This window comes from Boleophthalmus pectinirostris, unplaced genomic scaffold, assembly GCF_026225935.1.
Source record: "Boleophthalmus pectinirostris isolate CB_2022bp ecotype Guang Dong unplaced genomic scaffold, ASM2622593v1 HiC_scaffold_12, whole genome shotgun sequence".
Taxonomy (NCBI): Eukaryota; Metazoa; Chordata; class Actinopteri; order Gobiiformes; family Gobiidae; genus Boleophthalmus; species Boleophthalmus pectinirostris.
In genome coordinates this window covers 12,888,422-12,906,340 of record NW_026571018.1, presented here as the reverse complement: position 1 = coordinate 12,906,340, position 17,919 = coordinate 12,888,422, and the positions used below count along the sequence as shown (strand labels likewise).

The following is a 17,919-nucleotide window of genomic DNA, read 5'->3' as shown; positions in this document are numbered from 1 at the left end:
ATAACAACTTTAGTAATACGTTTTAAACTTCTACAATGGCATCACAAAAAGCAACTGCAATAATCTCTTGTCGAAGGAGCTTGAATGAGGCGATTTCAGGCCTGCAGACTTCACCGGGGGGGGTCTAGTGCCAAAGCCCCATTTCTCAGACTCCACTGACGACATCGGAGCGAAAGAAATTGAATTGTCACAGCACGAGACTTATCAATGTATGGCCATGGTGTCTGTAAAGTACTCCTAACGTATTGACCACACTGGAGGACAAACTACCACACAAGTGAGAGTAACTTAAAGAATAACTGAGGCGACATGACATCTGATTTATATATTTCTGTGAAATGCTTTTCTCCATGGAGATGTTACTGATTTGTCTGGAATGTTTCACAGTATGGTATTAAACCTTTCTATTTTCATGGAGACCAAACCAGACCTAGCCTGATTCATCTGCCGGTTTCACTTTGTGGAAATCGTCTGACTTCGCAGCATTAGAATTTGTTCGCTCGACGATAGACAGGTACTTTTTTTATTTAACCACTGCTATTTGGCGTATCGTGGCGTATGTAATGTACCGCGGGGGGAACTGGTATTTTAAGCTTTTCCCAAATCCCGTAGGAAGAAGGGCAGTAACGTCTTTCCCCTTGATAAAATTCAACAAACATTCTCTTTGTTCCGGCTTTAAATCCTCGATCTTGGGAATCTTTGCCAATACAGAATGTTTGACTCTTCGCTGATTGGCTGGTGCCCAAACTCGCACTTCTGAGGTTTTTTTGCGAACCGTCTAGTGTATTCCAATTCCTGACCTAGTCGCTGGAGAGAAATTAAATTGAGCGAAGGCATTAGTTTGCACCAGCCTGGCTAAACCAGACGAAGTTACAGGTCAGATCTATGAAAAGGCAACCCTGCTCACTTGTTTTTGTTTGCTATAAAATCACTTGTAATTGAATAAATGTAAGGTAGAGCTGTTTAAAGTCATACTGTGAAACCAGGCAGAGCCATGACATTTCCGTAGAAACAAGAAGGTGATGGACGCCTAACCAAAAAGTTACACAGTGCACCTTTAATGTACAGTAACTTGAAGGAGAAAACATAAAATAATGTTCAAAGTTGGGTATTTTCAAAGGACAGACACAAAAAATTGAAAAGCATTATATCTAAAGTGAAAGAAACACAAAAGTTCAAATCATTTAATATTCAACATGAAGCTTTTGTCACTTGAAGAAGAAGAACCAAAACCAAGAGTACTGTTACTTTAATTAAAAATATTTCTAACTATGCTGTTTAGAAATGTACTCTGAAAAGTAAAAATTCAGATCAGATGTATTTATGGTATTTGAGCGTCAAGAATCTGTCGTACACACATGCAAATATGAGATGGAAATGATATACTTACTGGACAGGCCGACTGCGATGGAGTGATGCATGTGAAAGATGACATGAAAAGAGAGAGAGAAAAGACAGATGAAAATGATGAACGGATGACACATTTGGACAAAGACAACATAAAAGTCAATTATGTCAGAGTTAGTCACAAATTATGGCGTTTCGATGTAAATGAACATAAATATATGGCTGCAATGGGAGTTGAAGGGAAAATTACAGGAAATAGACCGTGATTGATGTGTGGTTTGTGAAAATAAAAGTGGGACTATATGTGATGATTTTTCCTTGTGCGCCGCGTGGTGGTCCTGCAATAACTCGCAATCAATCTTTATAGAAAAACATCAGCTACTGGAGCTAGCAAAGTCCATCTGCTAATGACATCAGCACTGCCCAACAATATGTCTGTAGTGTGTGGCTTCAGTATGAGCTGCAAGTAGAAGTATAGTTACTCTTACCGTGGCAATATGCACACTAATGTTACTGAATATTGCTTACGAGGTAGTAGAGAAAATGAGCAAGAGGCTAGATATTCCAAAATAAAAATATTAAAGGTCCTATATCACATCAAATTGACTCTTGTGAGGTTTAAGTCATGTTATAAAGCTGTTTCTTCTTCAAAAACATATCTGGAGTTGTGTTTTGTTTCGTTCGCACATGTTTGAGTAAGTCTTTATTATTAGTCTGTCTGCATCTCAACAGCAGAAAATGCTCTGTTCCACCTTGTGATGTCACATAGTGGTAGTTTTCAAGTTAACAGCTTCTTTTTACCAGGAATCATCCAAATCATTCTAGTGAAGGTGTACAGAGCTTTTTGTATGTTTGTATTTTCTGTATTTGTTTGATCATTTCATTCATAAAGTAAAAGTAAAGTAAAAAGACATTAACAGTGTTAGAACATTAAACATACAAGAAATGAATGAAAAGGAGCAGAAAGAAGAGTCATCTTATGTTGTCTGCCCCATCTTCCCTTTTCCAGACAATACATTAACATTGATAGTTACTGTATTTTCCGGGCTATTAGGCGCTCTGGATTATTGGGTCATTAAATGGTCTATTTTCGAACTTTTTTCACAAATAAACTGCACCGGACTTTAAATGAAACACAACAGTTAGATGGGTCAGTTGGACTTTGTTTGGTGCGTTCACGGTGACTCTTCGTAGGGATGATGCTTTTCTGGGACCGCTGGATTGTCGGCGTGTTCGCAGTGACTCAGTTGTTCAGCTGTGACTCAGAGTGGCACATTGCACTTGTTTTTTCGGTTCGTTCCTCCGTTCCGTTCCTCGTCCGCGTGGAGTGATGAGTGTGTTTCACAGCGTGGTCGCTGTCTGCTCCGTGTGTGTTTGCGTGCGCTGCGGGTGGTGCGGCTTTGTAGTTTACTGAAGTCGTGCTGGAACACCCGAGTGGATTCATGTATAGAGCGCTCTGGATTGCGGGGCGTGCGGTCGTTTTTTGATGGGGTTAGAGGCTTAAGAGTGCATCTAATAGCCCAGAAAATACGGTACTTTAAAACATGGATGTTGTGTATGGAGTCTAGAAACACGGTGGAGCACTTTCTGTAATACCACAAGACATCACAAGGTGGAACAAAGGGTTTTCTACAAAATAGAGTAATATGAGCCCTTTAAAATCTGTTATGCAAAGCTAAAGATGCACTACGTAACTTTTCTGTTAGAGGGTCAGCAATCTTTTCATCTCCATGGAGATATTATTAGCAGATCTGCACTTACTGCAGACAATGTGGACAAGTTGTTTTTTCTGGCCAAAAATATGAAGATTGAGTAAAAATTCATGCTGGAACTGTTTGTGCTGCTCTTAATTTTTGAAAAGTTTTGTTTACTCTTTACAAGGAATAAATTTGTTATAATATGTCATACATTTGTTGCTTTTTTGAGAATATTTTATGTAACTTATCAGTATTACCAAGCAGCACTTTGCATTTATTTTATTTTCTCATTTGCATACTGTTAAAACAAATTGCTGGTTTAATAAACACACAAATAAACAACAAGCACATAGCTTTGCATTTTGTTCCCGTACTGTACCAAAAATGAACCAAACCGTGACCCGAAAACTGAGCTACGTACTGAACCGTGATTTTTATGTACCTTTACCTCTAAAGCTACATGTTATTCTTAACACACGGTTAACACTGCTACACTCTGTTATCTTTACATTTGAAAATCATCCATAGAAAAGAGCATAGTCTATAAAGCGTGGTCTATGGGGCTTTGCTGTGGAGAAACCGGAGCAGATTTGATGTGTTAAAACTGCATTAGTGCGGACACAGCCCTAGACTCGGCTCATATAATCAAGTGTTCCAGAACAAAAGTCTAAATATTCTCTTTTATCATCGTAAATGACAGATTCCTCATCCCGGCCCCTCTCTTCGGGGTACTGACTTTATTCTAATGCAATTTCACTGCTTTTTGATCTCTGTTCTCTCTCAGGAGGGATGACGATTCGGTGCTTGAAAGACCTTAAAATCCATTTCTCACTATAACAGTATGTGCCATCAGAAACTGTACGCTTCAAAACGCAGACGACGTATCTGTACTTCATCTTTGCTTATTTATTTTTAGGCTCTAACCTGCTTAGATGTGGTGAAAAAAAGGCCTCTATGACAATTTATGCAAGCTTTTGAGTTGTCGTGGTAGGTTTGTGGTTGTTTTTTTTGTTTTTGTTTTTTTTCAGTTTATTTTGTTAGGGATTGGAACAGCATGGTGTGGGCAGTGACAGCGTTGCATCATGGGTAAACTGTCCATCTGCATGAATAATTTAATCAGTGTTCAGAATGGGAGATCTAGCCAAAATGATGCCTAACACACACTTTAATTTAGATTTCAAGCCATTTAAAAGCGGTAGCATGTTTTTTTTTTTTTTAGATTATATTGTTGTAGTTTGATACCTGCTCCCTTGAATAAACTGCTGCTGTGTCCATGAGCAAGACACTGTGCACATCTTATATTTAGTAGTATTGGATGCAGTGAGGGAATAAATGTTTAAAGGTGCACTGTGCAACTCTTCTGGTGCTTGTCTCCATGGTGATGTCTTTGCCTGGGAAGCTTCACAGAATGGCATTTAACAAATATATCTTCTATTTATTCAATTACTTGTGTTTTTTTTTTCTCAAAACTGCCATGAAAACATGCATTATTAACTTTAACGTGGTCCACTGCTCCACAGACCTGACTTGTAATTTGGCGAGGTGATATGGCCTGCTTGTCTCCATGGAGATAACTAAATTAACACAGTTCCCACTCTTTTTCACTGACAAAATTTCAAAACTTTTCCATGACTTTTTCATGACCTAAAGTGAATTTTCCATGACTTTACGGTGCCCTAAATGTGTAGAATTGATGATACTTTTAGGGTTAAATATGAAATGTTAACCCTTTCCACTCACCTTATGGTTTGGTATTATAGTTTTTTAAAATTCAAAATACTGTCAGTGCATTTATTTTTGTCTATTTTAAACAAAAGATGCATACGTTCGCAAATAATCATAATAGCCTAATCACAACTTAACAGAACGCTGTAGTAACGAAAATGACTAAAATTCTGACTTTTCCAGGCCTGAAAAATGACATTTTCAATTTCTATGACGTTTCCAGGATTTCCATGACAGTGGGAGCCCTGATTTAAATGCCATACTGTAAAGCATTCCAGGAAACAACAATAACAACATGGAGTCAAGCAGGTGTTGGACAAAAAAAGTTACACAATGCACCTTTAACGCTCTTGTTTGAGGACGTCATGATCAAAGTGCGCGTACACACCCACTTTTCTTCTCTAACTTTTAACATAGCGTGGGTTGTGTGGCCTTCTGTGTGTTTTATGTCATTTAATCTGTTTTAATCTTTTTTATTGGACTTCCTTTTTTACTATTATACTGTTTTTATTGCTGTTTTATTATGCATTTAGTGTATTATTTTATCTTACATTGTCATTATCTGCACCGGTTTGTCTAGTAAAACTGTAAATCTGGATTTTTCCTTTGTTAAAAACGCTTAGTGTCTATCATAATCTCCTGTTACATGAATAAATAAAGTAAAACACAATTGTAAATGTTTTTAAACTGAACTCTGAAATCACTCGCATGTATCTGAGAGGTTTTCATTTGTCAAATTTCCCTTAATTTTTAATATTTTGTGATGTTCTGTGATTAATCTTGGCTTCCTCATTAAAATAACATTATGTTCTATTTCACTTTTGCCTCCAGCTGCCTCCATTTCGAAATTTAGATGGTTTTTGTTCACAATTTTTTAAGGTTCTGTGGGATGTATTTTTTTTATTTTTTTGCTGTGATTTGAAACAGTTTTGGTGACTTACCATGAACTTGCAGGGTCCCAGAGGCTTCGGCTTTGCCCACACTGTTCTCCGACACACAGGTGTAAGTGCCCTCGTCCTCCGCCCGGACCTGGGTCAAACGCAGGCTGTTGTCGCTGCGGATCTCAAACCTGAAAAGAAATCACAACAACAAAACAAGTTAGAAAGTATAAAGTAGGCAGTGACTCAAATGTACCGAAATGTTGTCTCATAGATTTGCATGGATACAGTAACTTTGTGATTACATTTTTGATTTGATAAATAACAAAGTACACAGTCACATCAGATATTGTTACTTAAAAAAATGTGTAAACTTGGATTGTAAATTGGATTTTATTAAATCCAATCAGAGACATTGTTGGATGAGAAACAAATGAAAGACCACTATGAAGCTCTATCCTGTCAGTTTTCCAGTTTTGAACAGGAAGTCAATGATCCTATTTAGGGCTGAATGATTTTAAGAAAAAACTGAATTGTGATTTTTCTGGCAGATATTGCGATTTGATGATTTTCTTCAAATCAAGTTTCAGTGCACAGGAACATTTGCAAACATCACAGAAACAGCCAGAGTCCTGCACCGACGATTTAAAGGTTGTATGGAGGATTTTTTTTTTTAGTTTCAAATTGTCAATGAAAGTTTAAAATACCATTACAGAGACGCAGCAGCCTTGTAATTATGATGACCAAAAAAAAAAAAAAAGAATGAAAATCTATCAACTGTGGATGTAGTGAGGCCAGATAAACATCAGTCAATAGATAACAAGGCTACCTCATTTTCTATTGGCTGTTAGGTTGTCAATCAAACTCCCTGCGTTTCTACTGTAACTGACTCGCTGGCGCACAGGGATTATGTGGCTTATGCTACGGTTCTTAGAGACTTTTTCTAACTGTCGCTCTAAGTTTGTTGCGATGGCGGACGAGAATCCACGACCAGTTTGCCACAAAAGAAAGTCTGTTTTTGAGGTCGCTGAAAGAAGAAGAGAAGGGGAAATGGAGCGAAGATAAACTGAGGTGATTCTTTCCAGCGACTGCGCGATTGAAGTAGACGAAGGGTCTAAAAACTGACATGTTGGTCACTAAATTACTTCTAGACAGGTCACTTCAACAGTAATTCTGAACACGCACCGGCTGTAAACAAGCGTGATTTCTAGAGTAAGGAGGCGGGAGGAGGTGTTTCTACTGAGGGAGCTGTGGAGGAGGAAGGTGGTGTCACGCATGCACAACAGTTGAAAAAGGACTGTCGCTGTATTTCTTTTCCCTTAAAAAATCCTCTATACAACCTTTAACACTAGACTGTTTGCGCAAGTTTGTTTACATTTTACACAAACAAAACTTAAAACACATGGCTAATTTGCATAAAATATAAGTGCTCTTTCCTTGTGTGTCAGCTTCTTTCGGACTAAAGGACACAACTCAGTGGAATATGTGTGTTCTTTCTGTGACAGAGAATGTGCTGATGATGGTGAGTCTGTTCTGTGCTTCTATCGCGTTGGAAATGGTTCATATTAAACTTTACAGAACGACTGTGGTGGTGAATTACTTTGTGGCGCATAGACCTCGACGCAGATCCATAAATCAAAAACAAAGGCGAAAAGGCGATGGTGGCAGTGTGTGTTGAGTCGGTCGACGCAGAATTATACTTCGCCCTTAAAACTGGGCTTTAGAAGCATTGCAAAAAACCACGGCTTTGACACTCCCAAAATCTTGTTTTCTGAGATTTTAAGTCCAAAACGATAGATTGTTCAGCCCTAATCCTATTTCTTTTTTTTTTTTAAGCATTTTTAGGATCAATATTGCCAATTAAAATTAACAAAAATATATAAAATTATGATCTACTAGTGTTATATTTCAAAATTAAGCACCTACAAAGTATAAAATGTCTTCTTTAATCCATATAATCCAGTATTTTGAACAAGAAGTCTACTTAGATGCTTCAGAGTGCAATGTCAAACTCAGCTCTGCGTGCCTATCAGTGCGAATGACTGCAGGGCCAACACAAGACAGATCCATTAATATAAGAAATGGCTTTTTAACTACACTGCCCGCAGACTCTGGGACTGACTGAGTTGTTCTGAGTCGCTTCAGGCCACAGACGGCAGATCCTGGGCGCACAGCGAAATCGTCACGACAACAAGGGAACATTTGAGCTCATGTCCCCCGAGGTATCATTAAAGTTTTATCCAATCACCTCCGCAAAGTGTCAGAGTGTGGCCTTCATGCTACTGTCCTTCAATAGAAACGAAACTCCTTATCCGCTCGTATGACATGGAACAGTCCGGCTAAGTGGAGTGTTTGGTGTATTTTCAAATGGCTGAATTAAAGAGACACTACGTAACTTCTCTGGTGTTTCCACTGAGAGATTATGTTAACAGATAATGATTTGTTTTTTCAGTTTCTGATTTTGTGTTTAAATGAATAATGGAAAAAACGGATGATGGTCGTTTCCCGTTTCCGTGACTTAAACTACGATGCTGGACTTTTGCGCCTCATACGGACTGAACCAGGACTGATCCCAGGATTAAACCAGGTCTAAACCAGGTCTAAACCAGAACTGAACCAGAACTGAATCAGTACTAAACCAGGTCTAAATCAGGACTAAACCCGTCTCAGTCCTGGTTTCAATCCCAGTCTGGTTCTGGTCTGGTCCCGGTCTCAGTCCTGATCACCCGACAGTCTACACGGGCACACCTCCGGTCCTGTTCTGACACTCAGTCCTGGTTCAGTCCTGGTTTAGTCCTGTTTTAGGCCTGGTTCAGTCCTGGTTTAGTCCTGTTTTAGGTCTGGTTTAGTCCTGGTTTAGGCCTGGTTCAGGCCTGGTTCAGTCCTGGTTCAGTCGTGGTTTAGTCCTGGTTTAGTCCTGGTTTAGTTTTAGGCCTGGTTCAGTCCTGGTTTAGTCCTGTTTTAGGCCTGGTTCAGTCCTGGTTTAGTCCTGTTTTAGTCCTGGTTCAGGACTGATCCCAGGACATCATCCATTTTTTCCATTATTCATTTAAACACAAAATCGAAAACTGAAAAAAATGAATCGTTATCTGTTTTTTCATTTTGCTTTTGGAGACAAATAACGAAGAAAACTGTTGCTTTTCGTTTTCTTATTTTTGGTTTTATTTTGAAAAATGAATGAACGACTGATACATGGATTTTGCACAGTGTGAGATAAAACTTTTCTATCTTGTCTTTATTCACTCGCAAACATGAATTCTTGGTGTGAGCAGGTTCACCTCTCTACAGATCTGACCTGAAGATGCAACGTTTAATGCCATACTGTGGAATATTCTATCCACATGTAAAAAATAAATTCTTCATGTACAGTAATTTATACCAAGACCTAGTTACAGGTCAGATCTGTGGAAAGGAAACCTGCTCAAAATAACATAATACAAAATAATACAGATATGTTTAAAGCCATATTGTGGGACTTTCCAGGTATAGCAATAACATCTCCATGGAAACGAGCAAGTAGCAAAAAAGTCCACCTTAAAATGAACTGACTCCTAGATCTAACTATCAGTATTTTTGTCCATCTACAGTCGGGTTAACTTTATTTAGTCTATTTAACTTTGACCCGTGACAAAACACCCCATTAAGTCCGTGTTACAAGTTTCATTTTACCTTTAAGTGCTCGGCGTCAATGTCTGCTGAAATGTAACGCAATACACTTTTGTTTATGTTGGTCTCACCTTCCCCGGGGCAGCTCTCCCTCCTCTCTCCTCCAGCGGATGGTCGGAGTGGGGTCTCCGTGCACCTCGCAGAAGAAGTCCACGGTATCGTCCGCCAGCACGACCTGGTTCACGGGCTGTTTGTTGAACATCGGTCTCTCTGTGGAAGAATTCAAACCAGAAATTGTGTTATTGTTCCAAAACTTGAAATATGTGAGAAATAGTGAACATTGTAAGATGGTGACAATGAAAATAGAAGAGATTGGAGGGTTAGACTCGATTCACTAAAACAGTTAAGAGTTAAGATCATTATATGCAAGATTTTCTACAAAAAATCAAGCTCAAGCCTAGTTTTTCTGTTTTTCTTTTTTTTTCTTCTTTTTTCGATGTTTAAAATTTAAAAGGTGCACTACAGCAGCATCCTGTATGCCGCGCGAAACGTCTCCATCCCGTACATAGGACCACACCTCTAAACCAGAACTAAACAGGACTAAACCAGGTCTAAACCAGGTCTAAACCAGGTCTAAACCAGGTCTAAACCAGGTCTAAACAAAACCAGGTCTAAACCAGGTCTAAACCAGGTCTAAACCAGGACAAAACCAGGTCTAAACCAGGTCTAAACCAGGACTAAACCAGGACAAAACCAGGTCTAAACCATGTCTAAACCAGGACAAAACCAGGTCTAAACCAGGTCTAAACCAGGTCTAAACCAGGACAAAACCAGGTCTAAACCAGGTCTAAACCAGGACTAAACCAGGTCTAAACCAGGTCTAAACCAGGTCTAAACCAGGTCTAAACCAGGACAAAAACCAGGTCTAAACCAGGTCTAAACCAGGACTAAACCAGGACTAAAACCAGGTCTAAACCAGGACTAACCCAGGACTAAACCAGGTCTAAACCAGGACTAAACCAGGTCTAAACCAGGACTAAAACCAGGACTAAACCAGGTCTAAAACCAGGTCTAAACCAGGACTAAACCAGGTCTAAACCAGGTCTAAACCAGGACAAAACCAGGTCTAAACCAGGACTAAACCAGGTCTAAACCAGGACTAAACCAGGTCTAAACCCGGACTAAACCCGGATTAACCAGGTCTAAACCAGGACTAAACCAGGACTAAACCAGGGCTAAACCAGGACTAAACCAGCTAAACCAGGGCTAAACCAGGACTAAACCAGGACTAAACCAGGACTAAACCAGGACTAAAACCTAAAACAGATCTAAAACAGGTCAGGTCCCTGCAGTCCGTGAAATATTGTCGGATATAAAACCGGTCTGTGGCGCAAAAAAGGTTGGGGACCACTACAGTATAGTATGTAACTTTTTTGGTTGGGGGTCTGTCCTCTGCTTGTTTGTATAAATATGTCATTGCTCTGCCTGGAATGTTCCACAGTATGACTTTAAACAGCTCTACCTTACATTTATTCAATTACAGGTTTTACAGGTTTTATAGCTCAAAAATCCCCCCCCAAAAAAAGGTATTCTGAATGTGAGCGGGATCGCCTCAATACAGATTTGACCTGTAACTTGGTCTGGTTTGGTTTCCATGACGATAGAAAGGTTTAAAGCCATACTGCGAAACATTCCAGACATGGAGAAAAGCATCTGACGGACCCTCCACCAGAAAAGTTTAAATGGTAGATTGAAAAAAAAAACAAAAAAACTTTATGAGTTAAATTAATGTTTAAACTATCAGAAATTGTACGTAAATTGCTCTTGTATTTTGGACAGAATTTTCAGTTTTAATGGCATACTGTAAGGAGAGATATTCCATTTGACTCACTGCTTCTTCCCGTATTTTTGTACTTTTCTTCTCATCTTTTTCCCCCTCACAAACTGCCACTTAACTGATGTGAAACTATGATAAATACTGACCACACGCACTAACCCCACAGAACCAAGTCATAATTATGAAAGCATGAAATCTGTCACACGCCCTTTACGCTCGCTGTGTGTGTGAATGTGCTGTTTCACTGTGATGCTCCAAATCTCAGGAGTCTACAAACTAATGTGAGATTAATTACCAAACTTGGGCGTAAACAAACTTTGGAATTGATGGAGCTGCTTAAGGGAAAACTGCAGGGTTACAGCAAATAAGAGGGATAGCGCCGAGTGGTAGATAAACTAAGTGAGCGGACTGGGGTGCAGTGATTAAACAGGTATTTAAGGCTGTGGTTTGGGCTACTTAACTTAAATAATGAGGCTAATAAAGAAAGTTACTACAAATGACCAGTGTAAACTTCAGTCATTCGTCTTACGCAAAGTCCACGAGCAGAATTCTCACTAGTTTCCTTAAAGGTGCGCTGTGTAACTTTTTGGCTGGGGGCCCGTCGCCTGCTTGTTTCTATGGATACGTCATTGCTCTGCCTGAAATGTTCCACAGTATGACATTAAACTGCTCTACCTTACATTTATTCAATTACATGTGCAGGGTTCTGACTCTTTGACGAAATTTCAAAACTTCTCCAAGACGTTTTCATGACCTAAAGTGAATTTTCCATGACTTTACGGCACCTTGCATGTGTAGAATTTATACTTCTAGGGCTAAATATGAAACGTTAACCCTTTCCACTCACTTTATGGTTTGGTATTATCGTTTTTTAACATTCAAAATACTGTCAGTGCATTTATTTTCGTCTCTTTTCAACAAAAGGCGCATACGTTTGGAAATAATCATAACAGCTTAATGAGAACTTAACAAAACGCTATAGTTGTGTGAAAGAGATACTAAAATTCCATGACTTTTCCAAAACTTTCATTGAATTTACAAAACTCCGTGACTTTTCCAGGCTTGGTAAATGACATTTTCAATTTCCATGACTTTTCCAGGATTTCCATGACCGTGAGAACCCTGCATGTGATTTTATAGGTTAAAAATACTTAGAAAAACGGGCATTCTGACTGTGGTTTCCATGACGATAGAAAGGTTTAAAGCCATACTGTGAAACATTCCAGACAAAGCAAAAGCATCTCCATGAAGAAAAGCATTTGACGGACATTCCACAAGAAAAGTTACACAATGCAGCTTTAGAATTAAAATTAAATATTCTTTTTTTAAATGATTTTGTTAACCTTTCAAATTATTTTAATCTTCAAAACATGAATAACACACTTTGATACAAAATATTGTCATGTTAAAGGTACATTACGTAACTTTCTGGAGCTGGCATTTTACCTGCATGATTCCACGGAAACAAAGTTAAAACCATACTTCGGAACTTTGATCCATGGATATAAATACGTTTTCTGTCACACTGTGGAAGATTAGAACCATTTTTCCAGGTTTGTGGAGATGCAATAACGCTCAAATTAAGTGTTAACATGTTTTTAAGTATGATAAACATAACTAAAACGAAAAATAAGCTAACAAAAATACTAAAAAGTTTCATACAGTGGCTTTAATTTATAACCTACAACCCGTTTTTAACTTGTTCAATAACACAGTTCACCTTCCTCGTGCTCGGTCGTTTTGCTCTTAATGCTATCATTTTACACGAACACTACAATATTCCACTTGTAAATGGAAAAACAAGAAATAAATCAAATAAATTAGGCAAAAATAGTCAGGTTATGGGTTTATCTAAATGTTTATCAACGTGTGCAGACGGAACAGCACATGGGCGGTGTCAGGAGGTGGTTGGTGGTTGGGAAGTCTGTGGAAATATCAATTTTCTATCTATTTTCCAAAATCAATAGTGGCTTTCAGAACGCTTATGTGAACGCCGTGTTACGAAGCGCAGGGTCAGAGGAGCTAAACCGGGGCCGGGATACAGCGGCGCATCCGTCTACGGCTGAACTAGAACAAGCACAGAAGCAAAGAGAAGCAAGAATCGTACTCCAGAAATCAATTCAACGCACAAGAGAAGCGAGGACGTGATTAGTTAGATTTCAAATGGTGAAGGGACAGTATTGTTCTGTAGTTAAAATATCTACAAATTTGAGCTTGGGTAGAATTTAAGTTCACAAACTTGCTTTACGAAATATTGTGAATTTAAGTTAAGTCTTTATTAGTGACTATAATTAATCAAAACCTTTAACCTTAGTTGGTTTGCACTGATGGAACAGACAGAAAGAATAGCAAATTTTGTGTATAGAAACAGAGGCTTAACTTAAAAATAATAATGATAATACATTTACAATAAAAATGAAATAAAAAAAAATAAAAAAAATAAAATACACAGAAAAATAAATAAAAATAATAAAAATAATAATAAATTGAAAAAAAATAAAAAATAAATACAAATAAAATACGATTAAACAAAAAACAATAAATAAATAAATAAAAACAAATACAATAAAAATTTAAATTAAAATATTAGGTAAGGTGCACTATGTAACTTGTTGGTTGGAGGTCTGTCAAATGCTGGTTTCTATGGAGATGTCCCTGCCTGGAATGTTCCACAGTATGACTTTAAACAGTTCTACCTTACATTTACTAAATTACAAGTGGTTTTACAGCTCAAAAATACCTAGAAAAAGAGGCATTCTGACCTGTACCTTGGATTGATCTCCATTATTATAGAAAGGTTTAATGCCATACTGTGAAACATTCCAGTCAAAGCAATAAGATCACAATGGAGAAAAGCATTTGACGAACCCTCCTCCTTAAAATGAAGTTGAAGTTATTATCATTTTAAATCCCTCCTTGTCCCGCCACATTCAACAACTAGTGAACAATATTTTATTACTTTATTGCTTTTATTACTAATCTGTAGACCTCTGAAAACAATATGAGAGCAAAATAACAATCCACTGAGAAAGATAAAAACATACTTTTCCAGTAAGAATGACTCACCAAATACCACTAGCTCAGCGGGGTCACTGTCCTTCTCTCCCACCATGTTGGTTCCCACGCACACGTACATCCCGGCATCGCTTTTCCTGGTGTTGGAAATCATCAGCTTTCCTCCTCGAATCTGTGAGAAAAAAGAAAAAACAGATTTGAAATAAATTGCCGACAAAATTGATGAAAACCGTGATGGTGGGAGAGGTGTGGGAGGAATTTGAGATCAGATGATGGAGGAGAAAAGGAAGGATCTTTGAAAGGTGATATTGATGCACGTTGGATGAGACACTGGCTCTTCTCTCCTCTTTCCTTGACAGATGGGAGAGATTTCTGTAGATGGTCTGTAGCTCCAGGCCAAATCGCCATAGTAACATATTTGGGTTTGGAGAAGGTAAGCTCTGATTCATCATTTTAGCACCGTTTGCACATGCAGCCTGGCCCAGGAATTTACCTAGAATTCAGCGAGAACAAAGCCAGAACTGATTTTCCTGCCATTTTTATCTGGCAATTTCACAGCTAAATTACAAGGAATACACATATTTCTTCACACTGCATTCCCATTTGCTTTACCTCTTTAAAGGGCCCATATTACACTATTTTTGATCCAAGCTATGATGTTGTGTTTTGTTTAATTCGCTCAGCTCTTCTTTCAACCTAAAGACACTCTGTTCCACCTTGTGATGTCATGCGGTAACACAGGAACTGCTCCACTGTGTTTTTAAACTCCATACACCTTCACTAGAATAATTTGGATCATTTCAGACCTGGAATTTCCAATCTCTACTGAACTATGGCTACGTTCAGACTGCAGGGCTTAACGCTCAATTCCGATTTTTTTGTGAAATCCAATGTTTTTGCGAGGTCGTTCACATTTCCAATTAAATGTGACTAGTATGTGATCTCCAGTGTGAACAGTAAATGGCCTGAAAGTGTCCCGCATGCGCGTTGGAGGACACGATGACGTCATCCACAGCGAGCGTGCTCTGTGTTTACGGAAGTTGTCCAAACATGGACGCGAGCATTGAGCACCTGGAGATTTTAAAGTTCCTCTCGTACCGGAGCCAGAACATGAACAACTTACTTGTTTTAAGGAGATTGAGAAGGAGAAGGATGAGGTTTTTGGCCGTGGTGTTTTGTGGGGCAGTGGCAGCAACGTCCATTAAAAGGAACGTGTGGATGTGGAGACGGAGCCAAGAGTGGTGAGTTGTGATGTGCTTCGCTTCAGTGACACAGAGTTCATTAACAATTTTCGCCTACTTCAGCGCAGAATAGTGACATTTGTTGCTTGTTGATAACGTGTAGGTCAGATGAATGCGCTTTGGCCGTTCAGGTTGAAGTCGCATGTCAAAAGATCAGATATGTATCGGTTTCAGGACCACATATCCAAGTGTCCTGGGTCGCATTTGAAAAAATTGGATCTATGTCCTTCAGACTGTCATTAAAAGATCAGATACAGGTCACATAGAAGCCAAAAAATCGGATTTGGGTCACTTCAGGCTGCAGCATGAACGCAGCCTAAAGGTAAAAAATAGATGTTGTTAACTTGAAAACTACCGCTTCATGACATCACAAGGTGAAATACAGCATTTTGAGCTTTGGAAATGTAAACAGAATAATAATTAAGGGTTACTCAAATGTGTGAATGTAACAAAACACAACACTGGGTAAGTTTTTGATGAGGTAACAATATTATTTTCAATTTTGTGTAATAAATGATCTTTAAGTACTTGCTCAAAACCTTGGAAGTTATGAAACATTAGAAGTAGTAGAGAGGAGTAATGTCTAATATCATAAGTAAAGCGGCTAATTGTGATGATTATGGTTAAATATCATCATTTTTGTTTCTGTTGCCAAGAAAATAAACTCTGTGAAATAATCATTTTTTTCAAAGCTGATTGAAACCTGCCCACCTCCACATTTGGGAAAGGTCTCATGTCTTCAGTTTGTTTGTTAAAAAGACATGCCCGCAGATTTAATCACTGGAAATCAATACTTTTCAACCACTATTGTCTTAAAGCGATCAACAATGATGGAGCAGTATTGATGCAGATACTCAATACCCAATAGCAAGTGCAAATGAAGTTAGAACGTGAAAAAATCTCTAGGCCACAATATTGAGTTTGCTCGGTTATAGGGATTATCTTGACATTTGTGTGGGTGGTTGAAAAAAATTGACAACTGATTTGATATTTGGTAGACCCACTGTATTCTGTTACGGTAACTTTAAACCATTTTCTAAAACCTGTTTGCATAATTTTAACTGTTTAACATACATAAACGAACGGCATCTGGAACTTGTTTGGTTTTCTTTAACCATTGGTGTAAATATCTTGAGAACAACCAGTGTTTTTTATGCAATATAATGTACGATTTGCTGTTGGTTGTAAATTGGAATAGTACACAAAAACATCTGCACGGTTCCATGGAAACAAAGTTAAAACCATACTTCAGAACATTCTCCATGCCACACTGCGGTAGATTATAGCCAAATTAACAATATTTTCCTTCCAACAAGCAGAAGGAGGCCAAGCCAAATTAACCAGGTTTGTAGAAATGCAAGCTGAGCGAAAAAAATTACATTTTGTGGCTTTAAACTATAGAGTAACTCAAAAGTTGGGTAACACTTTATGTGAAACTTTGTATTTTGTGACTTACCGTGATCCTCTCGTCGCGATCGTTCACTTTGATGTTGTTCCTCTTCCAGGAGATGGTGGGCTCCGGGTGGCCTCTGGGGGGGATACACTCCATGACCGCTGGTTCTCCGGCCGCCACCACCACATCGCTGGGGGTCTGCCGGAAGTCGTCCCTCAAGACTGGAGGAAGAAGAGAGAAAGAAGAAGAGATATTCATTAGACATTAGACAATACAAGATACGGACGGGAGAATAACAGGGATTAAAGGCTGTGTACTTAACCAAAATTTGTCTTGCCCACATTAAGTTTATGGGCTCTTTCAAGACTATCAGTGTATCAGAGTGTAACTACTAGCATGCTAACGTGCACTTCCTGATTAGAAAGCATCATTAAACAGATCAAAAACCAAAAAAGGTATTAAAACATACAATATCTATAGGAAATACTTATAACAGAACCACTCTCCCGTGCATTTTATGTTACAATTCTTTTATTTGGTTAGGTGTACTTGGTTTTGTGGTCTTGCTAACTTTTTGCTTTGTTTTAGTTTTTTCTTTTTTTTTTTTGCTCTCTTGCGTAACTAACTGCACGTGACCCCAGTATCATATGTGTTACCTAAGTGATTATGTGTTTTTCTAATGTCCCTGTATTTGAATAAAAATACAAAACAAAAAAAAAAAAAGATTAGAAAGCATATTGTCTGTTAAATACATGCAGACTTATTCTGAACTTAAAAGTTGTTTATTAGGGGTGTAACGATTTCCACGTCTCACAATACGATATCGTCACGGTATGAACCTAACAGTGCGATACTTATTGCGATATTGTAGAAAAGCTCACGATATGGTGGGGAGGCTCATGATTAAGGATGTAACAATATCCAAATCTCTCTGTATGATATTTTCACAATATACATCTCACGGTACGATATTTATTGTGATATTTTGTGGAGGCTAACAAAAATGCCTTAACAAGACTTAAAGTGCAAAAAACTAAGACTTAAAAGTGCTCAGAACTGTTATTTCTTCTTGCAGTCTGCAGTGAAATGAAGCAAAGGATCATGGTCGATGTCGTTCCCTCTGTCTTTTTTTAGCTATTGCTGCACCATAACTCTTAATTTAAACAAAGAGACTTGTAAT

General features: G+C 38.3%; 1 protein-coding gene across 3 annotated transcripts in view; it reads right to left on the bottom strand.

Moving 5' to 3' along the window:
• Window positions 1–17,919, bottom strand: part of robo3 (roundabout, axon guidance receptor, homolog 3 (Drosophila)) — a 213,644-nt gene that overhangs the window by 98,670 nt on the left and 97,055 nt on the right. For all 3 annotated transcript variants that reach the window (XM_055148486.1, XM_055148487.1, XM_055148488.1), the window contains 4 exons: window positions 16,803–16,960; window positions 14,157–14,277; window positions 9,385–9,523; window positions 5,711–5,838 (listed from right to left, as the gene is read on the bottom strand). In XM_055148486.1, coding sequence (XP_055004461.1) covers window positions 5,711–5,838; window positions 9,385–9,523; window positions 14,157–14,277; window positions 16,803–16,960 — 546 coding nt within the window. The remainder of the gene's footprint in view (window positions 1–5,710; window positions 5,839–9,384; window positions 9,524–14,156; window positions 14,278–16,802; window positions 16,961–17,919) is intronic.